This window comes from Odontomachus brunneus, unplaced genomic scaffold (genome assembly GCF_010583005.1).
Source record: "Odontomachus brunneus isolate Ranch 3 - 2012 unplaced genomic scaffold, Obru_v1 Obru_scaffold_026, whole genome shotgun sequence".
Taxonomy (NCBI): domain Eukaryota; kingdom Metazoa; phylum Arthropoda; class Insecta; order Hymenoptera; family Formicidae; genus Odontomachus; species Odontomachus brunneus.
The window spans coordinates 347,865-364,349 of NW_022639476.1; the positions used below are offsets into that span (position 1 = coordinate 347,865).

General features: G+C 39.3%; 3 protein-coding genes across 21 annotated transcripts in view; 1 reads left to right on the forward strand and 2 right to left on the reverse strand.

Annotated features, from left to right (window-relative positions):
* LOC116842712 overlaps positions 1 to 1,327 on the reverse strand; it is a 19,795-nt gene extending 18,468 nt beyond the window's left edge. Inside the window, exons 1-2 of one of the 2 annotated variants that reach the window (XM_032812307.1) lie at positions 1,100 to 1,327; positions 229 to 982 (exon numbers count right to left, since the gene is read on the reverse strand). The gene's annotated coding sequence lies outside the window, so the exon portion shown is untranslated. The remainder of the gene's footprint in view (positions 1 to 228; positions 983 to 1,099) is intronic. The other variant, XM_032812305.1, reaches the window with a different exon arrangement.
* A 2,007-nt stretch (positions 1,328 to 3,334) lies between these two features.
* Positions 3,335 to 16,485, reverse strand: part of LOC116842709 (DDB1- and CUL4-associated factor 11-like) — a 34,067-nt gene continuing 20,916 nt past the window's right edge. For 7 of the 16 annotated variants that reach the window (XM_032812294.1, XM_032812288.1, XM_032812293.1 and 4 more), the window contains exons 3-11: positions 7,828 to 7,936; positions 7,113 to 7,359; positions 6,857 to 7,003; positions 6,592 to 6,773; positions 6,412 to 6,504; positions 5,980 to 6,226; positions 5,711 to 5,866; positions 5,530 to 5,636; positions 3,335 to 5,457 (exon numbers count right to left, since the gene is read on the reverse strand). In XM_032812294.1, coding sequence (XP_032668185.1) covers positions 5,326 to 5,457; positions 5,530 to 5,636; positions 5,711 to 5,866; positions 5,980 to 6,226; positions 6,412 to 6,504; positions 6,592 to 6,773; positions 6,857 to 7,003; positions 7,113 to 7,359; positions 7,828 to 7,936 — 1,420 coding nt within the window. In that variant the 3' untranslated portion in view covers positions 3,335 to 5,325. Of the gene's footprint in view, positions 5,458 to 5,529; positions 5,637 to 5,710; positions 5,867 to 5,979; positions 6,227 to 6,411; positions 6,505 to 6,591; positions 6,774 to 6,856; positions 7,004 to 7,112; positions 7,360 to 7,827; positions 7,937 to 8,019; positions 8,183 to 8,563; positions 8,749 to 8,799; positions 9,034 to 16,485 lie in introns of those variants that run through there. The other 9 variants (XR_004377762.1, XR_004377761.1, XM_032812295.1 and 6 more) reach the window with 9 other exon arrangements.
* Positions 15,352 to 16,485, forward strand: part of LOC116842707 (SCY1-like protein 2) — a 23,824-nt gene continuing 22,690 nt past the window's right edge. For 2 of the 3 annotated variants that reach the window (XM_032812284.1, XM_032812286.1), the window contains exon 1: positions 15,352 to 15,483. The gene's annotated coding sequence lies outside the window, so the exon portion shown is untranslated. Of the gene's footprint in view, positions 15,484 to 15,551; positions 15,864 to 16,485 lie in introns of those variants that run through there. The other variant, XM_032812285.1, reaches the window with a different exon arrangement.

The window sequence follows — 16,485 nt, forward strand, 5'->3', positions numbered from 1 at the left end:
CCCTTATAGAAATATCATATTAAGAATCATTGATAATTACTTATTATCCAGTATTTTTAATACTGAAAATAAGTAATTATCAATGATTCTTAGTATGATATTTCTATAAGGGTCACGCAATAAGGACAAATGTATTGCAAATCGGCGAATTGGTTTTCCTCTTCTTCTTATAAAAAATAGCAGAGAAAGAGATAAGTAATCAGTAAAACACAATGAAAAGTACGTTACCTGTACGATTCAGAAAACGTGTCTCGTCGAGGGGTGTCGCGGATGGATTTTCACATAAAGGTAAGGCAAATCAGACTCGTCGCGGGCGGTGTCAGGCGCTGAATGGTTCGTCGAAGGAATCGGCGAATCTGTTATCAGCCACCGGCAAGCTCGCGGCGACAACGACGAGGACTGTGACGCGACTGACGACGGCTCCGTGGGTCTTCGTCTCACGACAAGGAAAACTCGCTCAAGTTTATAATCCGGCTGGACTTTATTATGTTACATCATTCGCTCGTCACCAACGTAAGTACGGATGGTGGGGTAGCGGGTGGTGTGCGCGTTAAAGTAGGTAACGGCGCGGGCGGTACTTACCCACCACATGGAAAGACGCGAAAAGCGAAGAGTGGAAGAAAAGAATCGTTTCCGATTATATCTGAGCGACTAGCACCGCTGCAGGTTACCTTGAAGCGCTATCGATTTACCACGAGGTCCGGGAGACGAAAGGACGAGGAGGTGGAATACAAGGCGTTTGTTCAACAATTATTGTTATCGCCTTATCTAGATGCGACGGATCCATCGTGAAGTGCGACGACACAACATTGCATTAATCATTTGTAGAAATCCTTGATCCGTCTCGATGGGGGAAGGAGACGTCTGTTTCTCTTCATTTCGGACACTACATCGCGAAAAATCGATAGACCTGCTGCAAGCGAGGAAGCCCGTAGTGTGCAGAGAAAATAGAGCAGAACACGAGAAATCATCCTTTGTGTTCCTGTAAAAATTGATTTATGAAAAAATGGCAATAATATTTTACAAGCGAAAAATCTACGGTTATATAGTATATAGTTATATAGTTTCACATTGCAAATACAAGTTTCTTGATTCTTACTCAAGAGAAGGAAATGCGCAATAAACAAATTGTGTTTATAGATGAGTTGACAGCCGTGATAATATATACAGCATCGTATAGAAGGAGAAGGGCACACTAGGTGGTGGCGGCACGCCGTGCGTTCGAGATCTGCGTATCTTTTCGTTCCAGAAAGAGAAAAATATCGAGAGCGCGGTTCTGCTACTAGGCCGGGACTCGAACCCGAGGGTCTTTCGCTTGCCGGGCGACTGCTCTAAATCACTGAGCTACCTGACGCTCCACGCTCACGACACTCTCCCCTTCCTAGATAACGCTCAGAGATGCCGTTCGGAAGCAACACCTCTGGCGCGATCCCGAGCGCACGACGACTACAGAGAGAAACGCATTATCATGTCGTTCTTAATAACAAGGTCAATATATCAGTCAATACTGTCCTTATCAATAATCAGTCAATATATTCTGTGTTTGTTAGATCTTACGCCGGTTATCGTTTATCCTTGTGCGCATTAATAATCATCGCTATATTTGCAACAGTATGAGAACTGCTGGTGATAATTTGCGAAATAATTACCTCATCGTTGCATCCTTGTACGGTAGATGTATTATGTTAAAAATTGGCTCCGTTTATGGAAAGTTAATTTTCTGTCATTCTTTTGTGACGACTCGCATAGATCCGAATAAGTCAACGACAATTCAACGACATGAATCGAGTCGCGTTCTGGCAGAAAAATCTTAATCCAAGGCTCCTTTGATGCTCAAGGGAAATATATATCGTCATGTATACGAATATACGTTTTATCCAATAAAATCTCTCTCTCTCTCTCTCTCTCTTTCTCTGTCTCTTAGCGCGCGCTTCTTCGTGCACATATTTGGAAAATAATAGCTATATTTGGAAAAGTGTCGGAAAGACATCCGCCTTTGTCTCCGTAAAACAATTGTACATTAAATTATTTATATGCGAAACCCCGTGGAATATGTGTCACTGATTACATGGTTCGAGTAATATAATTTTTGCACTTTAAAATAATTAGACTAATTAGACTTGTATGCGCGTTGGAAAATGTTAGAATATGATGTCAAGTACAGGTTCATCACAAACGCGCAATTTACTTGCATATGAATGCTGGAAGAAATCACGAGAGAGAATACACGATCAAAAGTATCACGCAGGATGCTAAAGATCTAATATCAAAGTAAATTTTAACATTAGAAGGTAAGTTAATCTAATTATGATATCTATCTTATTACGACGACTTGCATGAAATATTAAAATCTGTGTCAATAGTCATGATTTGACACGCTTATCTTACATGTGACAAATTTCAAGTAATAACTATTAATAAGAGTCTTAGATCCGTATTAATAGTCGTTACTTGAACTTTATCTTACGTGAGATACCGAAATCTGAATTTAGAATAGGATCTTAGATTTTTTTTAGTTGAATCACATGATACACGTGACATAATGTCAATAATTTTAATTGAACTAAAAAATTCACATCTAACTCTAAATTAAAATTAGAGTATCTCAAGTAACGACTATTAATACGGATCTAAGTGACAATAGTGTAACAATGTCAAATCGTAAAACGAGAGAAAGAAGTACAATTGTAATCATTTACAATCAATTGCAATCATTCAAGTCCGTCGAACAGTTAAAAATATTAATAAGTCTTACAATAATAAAATAAACATGTAAATTTTCTCGAATATGTATGTGTGAATTATTTAACGACTCGTGTAATTATCGACACAATATTCGAAAAACTCGAGCCATATAAGCATTATAACGAATCGTTGGATTAGGAGTTGTGCGGCTTCCAAATTCTTGCCTTTTTTCACGAGTTAAATAAATTATCGTGTACTTTACGTGGCTTCTATACGTAAAAGGTCACGTCGGTTTAGAGATCTTGTTGCTCGTGGAATTTAATATAGTACAGCGAGTGCATTGCACGAACGTGTTAGATTGCACCTTACGTAATTACTGCATGCGCTAAATTACAAGAATTAATGTCAAACTTTAATGCGTTAACTGGTATTTTTTGTGAAAAGGAATTTAGTTAATTTAGCAGAAAGAAAGAGAGAGAGAGAGAGAGAATCAAATTAAATTAAATTAGTAAAAAATTAAAAAAGTTAAAAATTAAAAAAGTATTTTTATTTTTGCAATTGAATTATGTCCTAAGCAAAAGAAATAATTCTAAAAATACACAATTCTTTATTTTTCTCCAAAAGAGCTGTAAGATTAAATACCTACCGATTGATTTAATAATTATATTTTTATTAAACCAAAAATATGCTACACTTTTTGCGATAAATATGTACAATTAATTATGGTTAACAATCGAGTCCAAACGTGGATCGCCTATCTCGGGACATATGTCACTGTATATACATCAAACGGCCATAAAATCTACTTAGAATAATAAAGTACATTTCTTGAATTTGCGTTGAAGATAACTCACAATTATATACACCGTTATCAAATTTTGGTAATGTCGAAAATCCGGTTGGTTTAATGTAAACTGGCCGAATTTGCGTTTACTTTTGCCGAAATATCATGATGTCTATATAAAAATATTGCGACTGACTACTGCAGTTCGTGTATAAAGTTCATATAAAAATGTACACGAGTTTGATTTCACAACTTCGTATATCATAGTCTCTTGACTTGATCTAAACATGGATAAACATTAAGCGATCGAACAACTTGGTAACATTCGTTTTCGTTTTACGATTTAAAAAATGTGTATGTCTTAACAAATCCGAACAGAACGTCTTATTTGCATTCGGCCGGTTTAATGCGATTTATCAAAGAAAATTTATGCGCAAGATGGGCGCAAATATATCACAGATGTTCGCTGTTCGTTCGTTGTTTGTTCGCTCACTGTATATCCAACTTTGAACCATTTATAATTCGCGGTAGATTCAGCGGCTGGTAAAAGAATACTTTACTAATCAGGATATATATATAATATTATAATTACACCGAACGTCATATATGCCTTAACAGTTATTTACCATTTACAATTTCCACGAATCTTTTTCGACCTCAAATGTAAATATGTGTAAGGTCGCAAATCACAGCCAACACTATTGCACCTTAATCACAGTCTCAATCTCTGATGAATTTTAGAATGCATTCGATATCTAATAGGAAAATTTATTTTCTGAAAATTACTCAAAAAACATATCCTCTTATTGAATACGGATGCGTTGCAAAACTCATTTAAAAAATGTTTGTAACCTTCTTCCAATTACTATAGAAATAATTTAACTATACAAATAATTTAACACTATAATTTTAATTAAAATATTATATAAGGGCATATACGATTTCTGGTGTATATATGTCGCTTGAAATTCTTTTTAGTATTAGAACGGCACAAAATTACAGGTGGAATTTTTTCTCTCGTTTCTCGCATCCTGTCATCAATTGTGGGACCTTTAAAGTAGATTTTATAGAGTACGAAGTGACAATCGCATCCAATTTAGATAATTATGCATATGTTTGATGAAAACTTACTTTACATAGTGAGAAAAGGCGATCCATTTAGCTTTGGACAAGACACTCTTTCGAAACTTGTCCAATTCATTTGAGGGCTCTGTCCAAATGGTCCCAGCCCTGTATTTATAACCATTGCTTGAAATTTATCTCAGAGAAACTTAGATCTAAGTTTACAATCAGTCAGAGCGTCTCACGCGAAACAAGTTTCAAGCAACGACCACAAGTTTACAAAGTGAAAATCCCAACTTAAGATTAAAAGCCGACCGAAATATTATATTAATCAAAGTCTATACATAAAACAATAAAAGATAATATGTTGTCGTCCTATCAAATACATAAGATATATCTGACACCTATAGTTATAAAAAATCAAACGTTTTACATTCCCAAAAACGAAACGTCGACGATAGCAGAGTACCTCACTTCTTCACAGTATAAAACGACGCAAGTTGGAGAGGAAGCTCTGACCGTTACATGCACATTTTTGCATCGTAAAACGAAAATTGAATGGTTATAGAGGAAATCTCTTCTGAAACACGTCAATCGCAAATAAACGCGCGACAGAATATTCGCTCAGTCTTTTGTAAAACGTATATTCTCGCGCTCACGGAGAATCAAAATTGTCGCGCTAACGACAATCATTGCGTCTACCTTCTCAATAGTAATGGAAAGAAAGAATAGCCATTCAATTTCATGAAGAGTAAAACAATTGGAAAAGAAAGAAAAAGAAAATATTACACAAGTCACGTTAAAAACCGAGGTCCCGCTTGTTGCGTGTATATTCTTTCACTCCGCCGTACCGTCCCCGGTAGATTATCGTCGTTCGTGTAGCGATCGTTGTATCTGTATTGCCACTTGGCAATCATACAGTCCCACTGTAACAAAGCGAGTTAATAGATGTTTCGCGGTGATCAGATCATTAATCGCGTCGAACAATTCTTACTTACAGACGTGGAAATGAGGTGAGGATGAAATGGGTGCCAGCTAACGTCACGAACGCACGTTCCATGACCGAACAAGATACGCACTATTTTTCCCGTTAAAAGATCGTATACTAAAATCGAAAGTCGTATGATCAAACTTCGTCGAGGTTTCCTCTGTTGTATAAACTATATTCGAGAAACTTACTAAATATTCGACCTGACGAACATCCCGTGTAAATATATCTTTGACCAGTAGTGGCCGCTGGCGAGAAACGACAACGGATCAGAGTTTTCAGTACACAATGGCCGCGATATGTCATGATACTAGTGTCGCCTTCTAGCAGATTTCCCGGCCTGTACACTAGAAGTATTTTAAAATAAAACATGGAAAAAAATAAAATACCGTGACTCTATCTCGATTATTTTCTCTTTTTTTTCTTTTTCATTTTTCTTCCTGAGCGAGTAACTACTTACATCGTTTAGGTGCACTCTGCCACCTGTAATCCCAGTTTTGGTTTGAGACAGCCTCGCGAGTGTTCGTCTGGCCAGTTTTGCCGGATAACGCGCGCACGTCCCACAACTTGATAGTTTGGTCTTTAGAATTGGTTATTAAATACCGACTGTCGCCGCGGGAATCGATGTACGTAATCCCGTCCATATGACCTGCCAACACTCCAACCGGACGTGGATCAGTTTCGCTTACCATTCTCTTATCCCATACCTAAACGACAGGAGTACAATGAAGACGTGATATAGAGCGAGCAACGTTTCCGATAGTCGCGCGCGTATCATTGAGAATCGTATTCGATCGAGTCTTAGCATTTCGATCACGATCTCTTAGCAATATTAGACTTCAGTACCGTTAAAAAGAAAAGAGGTCTTTCCCAGACGCGGGCTCAATTATACCTTGCACAATCCGTCGTCGCCTGCACTGTAGAAGATCTGCGAGGTTTGGTCGGCAAAGGTAACAGCGTTTATATCGGCATCATGCCCTGCGATCTACACAAATCGACAAATCAATGTTAGAGTACAACAATTTGAGCACGCGCACACGTGCGTAACGTCTCGTTACACGATTTTACAAACCCGAAGGACTCGTTTATGGCATTCACGGTCGTACGTGTAGAGGTAACCATCGTTCGCGCCACCCAGAATTTCGCGCCCATCGTTTGAAAACACCACGGAGAATACGCAAAACCGCCGTATATTAGGGTTCAATGACAGCATCTCGTGCGTGTTGTTATCTCCGAGCACGGAGCATTGATATACTAGTGGAAAAAAAAAAGAAAAAGAAATGCCTAAAAGGTGAAGACAAACGGATCCAATTTCATCCAATATTGACGATACTTACAACATTCAGACCAACTCGAATACACGATAGTACTACCATCTGGACTGAATGCGGTATCTAAAATACTCCAGCCAACATCCTGTGCGGGTATTATCTTACACAGGAAGAATCGATCGTCATATGTATGGAACACTCGCAACAATCTATCTGTTAAGACACATGATTAGATGCAGGATAAAGAACGCTGGATTTCACACGAGAAGCTGTAAATAAAACGCATATTTCATACATGCAATGTTAGAAAGAAGCATTATACCTTGGCTGGCAGTAAGAAAGAGCCTTCCGTCTTTGGAGTGTGAACCGCAGAATATTTTACTGTTGTACTGATTTATCACATCAAATCTATTAGGTAAATAATTATTGTTTATCCAACATTTATCAACTGTATTGAAGGCAGGCCCAATGGTTCTCTTCTGTATCATAGACGTGATGGACAAATTCTGTTTGCTGGACTTATTTGTTAGTTCACAGGCTTGTTTGGTGGTGAAATTTATCTCATGTTTCTGAAAAATGTCACAAAGTTACTAATGTGTAATAAATAATGAAAACGTCTAATATATATAAAGAGAGAAACGTATAAATACAAGGTAGAATATAAGAAATCTGAGGATTCAATCTAATAAAAGGATCGATGACAACAAGTGGCTGGTTCTGAAGAATCTGAATAGAATCAAGAAAAAAAGGACAATAAATTGATCTTCTCTAATTTCTAGTATTACAATTAGGATATTAGTACTTTTGATACAGCGGTACCCTAGGATACCCAAGGGTAAGTATATTTATATCCAAATATATGATGTTTCTATTAAAGAAAGACATATGTATATATACTTGTCAGTATTTATTCATTCTTACAAGACCTCTCATTTATAGTCTATTTTTTAAGTGTCTCTAGAAATATCGTCCAGATATATGGAATACGTTCTTACAAGCGAGAAAAATAGAATAAAATTAAGTGCTTGATAACTCACATCTAGCCTGTCTGTGTTTGGAACAGAGGTGTATCGCTGCCGCGTGTTTTTGTAATATTCCTCGTCGTCATCGAGCTGGATTGAACCATCTACTCTGTGTAAACGTCTACTGAAACAGACGATAATATCAAGAAGATTTTATGACAGCCGTACTGCTGCTTTACGTGGAGGTTATGTTGACAGGTCGCATACAGTGCGACGTACGATGGTGTTGGCATGTCTCTCTCCGCAGGGGAGGCGAAGGAGAGAAGATTTTGTGACAGCTCTCCTGCAGCGTCTTTCGGACAATGAGGAAACACGATGCGACAGAAAAATGACCGGGAACAGTACTATCGCACGATGACAAGAGATGTTTACATACGTGCGAGAACACAGAGCGGGAGCGAAAGATAACTCTTGTGTGCAACTACTGGAAACTCTCTCCAAAGCCCTATCCGTATGCCATTAGTGGGGTGAAAAGAGACAATGGTATTGAACTATATAACTAGAACGAGCACCGCCTTTATTTCTGCCCGATTATCTCAAACTGAGATATTCGGTGACTTTTAGCAACAATGTTGTTAACGTTGTTGTTGTGTAGATGTGATATATAGTAGAGAGAAAAACTGCATAACGCGACGATAACGTTTTGTCATTAAGAATTATATTAGGCCCCTCTAAATAGAATCTGTGGTCACACACACACACATAATCTTTCTTATATTACTCGAATAAAAAATCAGGCTATATATCTTACCGTAGAATGTTAGTGAGAGATAGAGAAATTGTACTATTTGGAGGTGGTCTTTGTTGCACAGTCGATTCGATTTCTGCCAGGTTAGTTTTTGTACTTATTCGTTACATAGTTCAATAAGGTAACGGGAAGCGACGAGAGGTTAGAAAAATAACGCGCGCGAGAGAACAGAATGGCAGTAACGGAGGGTGTAACGGGGGGATCGATAGCAATCACGCAGAGAATAACACATAGCCAACCTTCGTGCCCAATATTGTAATATGAAGATGAAGTTAGGCTTGCAGACGAAGTCCATTATACGGGAACCGATGCCACCCATGTAGAAAGAAATTAATAATATTTACTGTCGAGAGAAGAGTTTAGAAGGGGTTGATCGATTGGTCGGTTGGTTGTGACTGATCGGTCGGTTAATTGGTTGACGTTGATAAAGACGGTGAACGCAAAGCATGCATCGCCATCAGATGCATCTTTCGCGTGCATCTCGCTTTTCCGCAGTGGGCGCTGTTAGGCATGCACGCGCATTTTCCCAACCGTAGATAAAGTCAGACTAGAAGAAAAGTTGACACTTCCGAATTCCGACGCGCGTGTAAAACCTTTCAAATAATTGTTGAAACAAACTATATAAATACGACAGAAACAACCTTCTTATATGTTTTTATTTCAGAAACGATTCATATTGAAATCGTATATTCTTTCTGTAATAATCGACATACAAACATGTTATATCGATGCGAAGTTAAGTTGAAATGGGCTAAATTATGATACGAGCAAGGTTGACATAGAATAAGTTGTCATGGCACGTGTTTACGATGAAGAATATTGATACATAATTTTGAGATGTTCAAAAATATATTTGGCTATTCTTGTGAATCGGACTTTTCTTTTTATTTTTATATCTGTGTGTGCGCAATATTTTTTTAATTTTATAATAAAACTCAAAAATACTTATGTTTTAAAAGCAACATTTTGCGATTTCTTTTTCACTGTTTCTAATAAATATATAAATGAAACGTATCGCCAATTTAACTCGATCTTTTCTTCCTATTTTTTCAGTGCGCGCGCGCGCGCGCGCGTCGGTACTACCTTTTTATATCTATTTTACGGTAAAACTTTGTTCTCATTTCTCATCACGTTTAACTATTTTGCTATGTTTAATACTGAATTGCCGTCTTGTATTTGGTTTCTCTTCGAATGTCTGAAAAATATTGCTCATCTGCGTGACGCACAAATATGTGCAAATAAATAAATATTATCTCGCGCGAATATGTATGCGAAATACGTAGGTCGCATTTATACAACTGTGCGATACGCAAATTCCGAGGCACCTGCAAATTCTTCACCACAACGACATGCTTCTACGCAATTCTATCGGTATTATTTCACGACGCGCGAATTGTTCTAATTATTCTTATATATTATTTTATTTTCTTATATTTTATGTAATTTTCTTTTCTCTCTCTTTTATTCTATGTGACGAAGTATTTTTTTATTTGTTACTTCTTCTATTTGTTATACATGTTGAAAGATATTTTGGAAAAACGCGCTTTTAAATCTTTGCACGGAAAAAGAAGTTTGGTTAAGTTAAGCAGATTTTTGCTAACTATTTTTGGTAAATATAAATAAATATAAATAAATTCCGATTGAAGTTATTAAATAATAAGATTTCTGGTTAACTTAAACAGAATTCTGGTAACATCAGCCGAAATTTTCGTTCGTATTTCACTAGAAATTGGTCAATCCAACCAATTTTTTTTCTCTGTTAGTCGAAAGTCTTCGAATGCTTACGCGTTCTAAAGTTTTAAATAGAGATAAAGACGCCGCGATATTCATGCGCGGTTTGAAGGACGATTTATTAAAAAAGTTAAAGCTGCGGGATAGAAATTTTTAAAAGAAGTTTATGTGGTACGAGCGCGCAATTCTGGCAAACTGCTGCCACAGGCGATTAGAATTTAATGCGACAAGATACCGGAAAATGATGATTAATTCTGGCGTTACGACGATGCGCGGTTAGTTCCGCTGTGGGGAAGGGTATTATAACGATGTCGAAGCAATACTGATATTCCGCACGCTTGCATTTTGAAAAATGGATAAAATGAATAAAATGAATAATGGTTCAACACATTAGTTTTGCTTCGTTCGCAACGACCGTTGTTTCCCGGACACACTTGTTTTTCAATAATCACGTCAAAGGACTGTCTTTCTCTCTTTCTCTCAACTTTACGTCATAACGTTTCAATAAAGTATCGTTGCATTCGCGTCCTGAAATTTAACATATTAAAAACAAAACGAGAAAATGGCTCGTGTGGAAAGAATAAGCACATATAAATGGATCAATAAAATTCTGTTATTTTATCCTGAATTTGCGGTTGTCTGTGTGTTTGATAGAAAATAAAAGCGAAGAAAAATAAATAAAAAAAATACAACCATTTTGTTGTAGAGAAAATATAGAATTGAAAGTGAGTCAAATCGGAAATATAAGAGAAAAATCACCAAAATAAATAATGATACAGACGAGATCTATCTCGTCATTATTTAAAGTGAAAAAACTACTAATGCTTGTGTAAGTACGTACTTAATTTTGAAAATTTTTATTATTTTAAAAGATTATTTTAAGAATCTTGAAGAGGATGCAGCTACTAACGTAGTACAACTTAGTAATAGTTTGCTCTGTTTTATTTGTATAAAAAAATTTAAATTTAAATATATATTATCAGTATTCACCAAATAAATATTTTTTATTTTTTAAATATTGGTCTTTCACAGTATAAGGAGAGAAAGTGAGCATTTCGTTTATTTGGATCTCCATTATGAGAAAACGCACGCGATATATATATATATATATATATATATATATATATATATATATATATATATATATAATATCTCGACTATTATTGCGAATATCGCAAAACAGTATAGGATTTTTATGTTCACCTCAATCCGTTCTATGTTCCTACAAAAATTGCGGAGAAAAATCTGGATATTCTATATGAATACTGAAAAATACTCTACATATGAAGAAAAAAGAGAGAGAGAGAGAGACACATCACTCGTCATCGGTCGATGATGCATCATCACTTATCAACCTATCGGTCAGGGAAACCAGCAGGATTGACGTGTGATGAAGGGTATGCTAATAGTGTTAGCAAATGTTGCACCGCTATTTCCAATTGGCCACACGCGCGCGTATCTCGTATGACCGGACGGAACTTGAATCGATCTCGCATTCAACGAATAATAAATTCGCGGTAAAGTTCCGTTCCGGTCGCAAAATTGTCGAGGCGTAGCAACAATCGATGAACTGAATCGTCATTGAAGAAAGGGCCCCTTGCGAATTAAACCTCGGAAGTGTCGACGAGCCACGTCCGCCAACCTCGTTAACGGAATTTTAATTTTATCCTGAGATTAAGAAGATATTTAATATTGATACTCGGAAAAGTGACCTCAACAAGTGACATTTGCCCGTCCCGTCATAATGCTATCCGTTTATTTTGAGAGGCCCAGTATATGTGTGTGCGTGCATGATATTAATTTCTCTATTTATTCATGCGCCCACGATAGAATTTCGAGGACGCATGGAAAGAACGGTGGATGCTGCACCCACTCGTTTTCTCATTATCATCACCCACGCTCATTGTTAATCTCCGGAAATCGCAAATATCCGAAGTTGACTTCGCATGCCGGTTAAGAGTGACGGCAAAGAGTGACAGCAAGTCACGCCGACTGAATATCGCAAATACCGCGGACACGAGCGGCAAGAGGAATGAGAGTCAAAACGGAGAACTCGCGCGAATCCGAGAGGAACGTATATTTGAGAGAGCGGGGGAGAATTTAATCGAATTCAAATCGAATTAGGTCAACGGGGCGCGCGATTCGCTCAATCGGGCGCGACTTTTCGAGCGTCCGAAATCTTATTAGAGAATATAAATTCACCGTAGCCGAAACGCCCCGATGAGAGGAAAGGGTCGAAAGGATTGGGAGACAAATCGAGGGAGATCTGATCGGGAAGCAGATGTACAATACGTATTCGCCGATGACACAATAGCATGATCACGAGCAAAATTCGATCGGTTCGTTGACTCCCGGGCAAGACGAACTCCGCTACAATGCGGAGTATCAAATAATCGAAGTAAGGTAAAAAACAAATGCTCGGATATGTACATTGACAACGAGAAAAAAGTGTCTAGTATTTGTAACTATGATCACGTGGAGAAATAATTAATATAAATTATAGACAAGATCTTTTTTTTATTAAAACCTACTATAATTTTAGCGATAATAACTTTATATACGTGTTAGTACTACCATTTTCGTATTGAAAGAACTAAAAATACGGTTAGGGCTAAAACGACTACAATTTTAGTTTTTTTTATCAATTATTTTAGTTATATCATTATTTTTTCTCTCAGTACACCTAATCCTCTGATATACGAATATATAAATATATAAATATACGAATGTATAAATGTTCAATATAGAATATATGCACATATATTCTATGTTAAAAGATGAAATGTCGTCTTTGAAAACTAAAATAAGAATATCCAGAAATAGGCATGTACTTTTATCTTAACACCGAACATGATTGTCACAACAACGGTAATGACAATGACGAGTGACGTCCGAGTCCGTCCTGTAGAGGTCGAAATTCTCCTCGAAGGGCGTCGCAACGAAAGACGAGACGAAACGTAATTCCGGACTTGCGTCATTCGCGACAGACCAGACCTCTCTTTCTCACTCTCGTTAACCTTCCTTCGTCGCGGCGAACTCGTCGATCGCGTCAGCATTCTGAAGAGTCATAATAATAGACACGACAAAGAAGAGATTCAATGGACACATGATGCGATCCCAAAGTCTAATCGATTCTGACGAAACAGCCCGGATAGATCTACTCGTTACGTATTTATTTTCGCGCCGTTCTTGCCGCGATAATGATATTGGGAAGCGTCAGGTGTGCGTCGAAGAAGGGCACCATGAAGGGATAAACCGTCCCCGAGATTGCGTTTATTCAACTCGCAAAATTCCGAACAAGCCGCTCGATCCTAATCAGTCGGCTTAACCGAATTTTCTTTCCCCTTCTGATTCTCTTCGCGTGCACATTTTAGTCGATATCAGAGGATTATCAGGCTCCGAGAAATATCGTCTTTACTTATCTTCTCGTTACTTGAGTAATTCCATATTGTTAGATCCTCATGTGATGACGATTAAAGGACACCGAGATAAGCTCGCGAATTTTTCAGAATTTCGAAGTTGGAGCTTTTTGGACATTCATCCCTTATAGAAATATCATACTAAGAATCATTGATAATTACTTATTACCCAGTATTTTTAATACTGAAAATAAGTAATTATCAATGATTCTTAGTATGATATTTCTGTAAGGGATGAATGTCCAAAAAGCTCCAACTTAGTATTTCCAGTATTAGTATTATTCTTAGTATTATTTCCTTAGTATTTCTTAGTATTAAGCTCCATTCTTAGTATTTCTATAAGGGATGTTAAAGACGTTCCTCTAAATTATACATGTCTTTTTTGCAATAACCGAAATATTTTCCCAATTTCGACGAAAATCGAAAGAGAAAAAATAGCTATATTCTAAAAGGAACATTTTGCGATCTCTTTTCCATTCTTTCATAAACAAATGAAATGCACGATCAACATGCCCCTGTGTTAATTTTCGAATCTCAAAAGAACGCGGTCTCGAAATGTGGCCCTTTGGAACGAACGCGTGAAGCACCATTGAAAAGACGAACTATTCCGCGATCCACTCGTCAGCGCTGCTTTTGTTCGGTCATTCAGTCGGTAGGTCGTAGGTGAATCATGTCGGATAATCAGAATAAGACCAGCCAGCCAGCCAGCCTGGAGAAGTGTTCGTCACATCTCAGCTGATAGAGACAAGGCGGTCGGGCGTATTGATGCAGGCAGGTTTTTCGGTGCGGAGCGAAGCGGCGCACCGCACCACACCTCGCAGAGAGGGAACCTCGGGAGCAACCCCTATCTCTCGTATCCTTCGTTCTCCCCAATCATACATCCCTGGTACAGCCCCGCTGTATATCCAACAGCTAGCTACCTACCCACCTAACCAACCGTACCAACCAATGTACCTGCAGCCCAGACCTATAATTTCCAGGCTAGAGGCCTACACCCTGGCCAGAGCCGGGCGAGGACCTGAGCCGAGCGGAGAGCCAGGCTAGACATAGGACGCGCACGCGCGTATCCTTCGCCAACGCCGCCGCCGCCGCCGCCGCCGCCGCCGCCGTCGTCGACGTCGACGTCGACGTCGTCGTTGGAACGCGCTGGTGGCGACGGTGTCGGCGGGTGGTTGGAAACGAGGGTGAGTAGGGGAAGGGGCCTGTTTACAGGATAACAGGATCCTCTTCTCCTCCGGTAGCGCCAGTGTGTCCGCGAGACGCATCACGGCGCATCGGCGCGGCGTACAACGGGCGCGTGCCATCCGCGCTCGACAGCTCGCCGCCGTCGGCGTCGCCGTTCATCCATCGCGTAAAACGCCAGGAAGCGAGCGAACGGACGGACCCCGATCGAGGGATCGGCCACCACTCTCTGCTACTTCGATTCTCTTCTCTTTGGAAGAGAGACGCGTCTCTCTCTTCTTCCCACCTGTTCAACAACCACCGCCGCTTCTTCTTCTTCTTCTTCTTCTTCTTCTTCTTCTTCTTCTTCTTCTTCTTCTTCTTCTTCTTCTTCTTCTTCTTCTTCTTCTTCTTCTTCTTCTTCTTCTTCTTCTTCTTCTTCTTCTTCTTCTTCTTCTTCTTCTTCTTCTTCTTCTTCTTCTTCTTCTTCTTCTTCTTCTTCTTCTTCTTTTTCTTCCGCTTCCTCTTATTCCACGCTCGCCGCTCTCGACCAAGTGAGAGAGTCTATGAGTGCGGTGTGCTCGCGCGTTTCCCGATATCGTTCGGCAACAGGTGAGTCACTCTCTCTCTCGCGCGCAACCCTCTCCGCAACTCTGTTTGCCTATCCGTACCGTATGTCTTTACGCTGCACCATCGTGCGTTCTTTCGCATCTTCCGCGTCGTCCGTGTATCGCGAAGGTGCGTCGCGTGCGTGCAGGCGTACGTACATACGTACATACATTGTTCATCGTTTTTGCATTGCTCCATCCCGACGACCCTCCTTGTCCTTCTCCGCGAATTGAACCCTTTGCGCTCGAGTTCTGCGACGATGACACCTCGCGACGTGATATAGTTTCGTATCACGGGGAGGAGGAACGTCGGTGTGTTACACGAGTAACGACGGTGGAGGAGATTCGACGCGGTGTGACGCGGCGTCGCAGGAAGAATTAGAGGTGAGAATTACGGGGCCGAGAGTCAGAAACGAAATTGGGATCGTTCGCAAGAATGACTGACTGCCGTCGCCGTCATCGCTGGTTGCTGCTTGAGCTCCTCTCGCCTCGGGGCGAAAGGTCGCCGAAGATCAGGGATTGCGATTAGAGGGGTGCGTTCGTTCGCGAATGTTCACGACTCGCGCTTATATCGATTTACCGGAGGATAACGCCCGTTAAAATGTCGATTCTCCGACGGAAACTCACAGTCATTCTAATTCGCCGCAATAACGCGTTATTAAGATTCCATTGTGATATTAATGCGAAGATTTCGAACAAGAGGAAGAGCGAGAAAAAGAGGGTGTCTTCTCGCTATAAAAAAATCGGCCAAGGGAGAGAGGAGGAAGAGGAGATTGCGAAGGACGGGAGCAAGAGGAAGGGAAAGAAGGAAACGAACGCGAGACTCCGGGCGAAGGACGTCTCCATCGAGAATCGTATTTCCTGCACAGGAAATCCTTTGAGGAAGGGAGGGAGAAGAAAGAGAGAGAGAGAGAGAGAGAGGGAAGAAGGGAGGAATGTAATATACATACATATATATATATATATATATATATATATATATATATATATATATATATATATATAT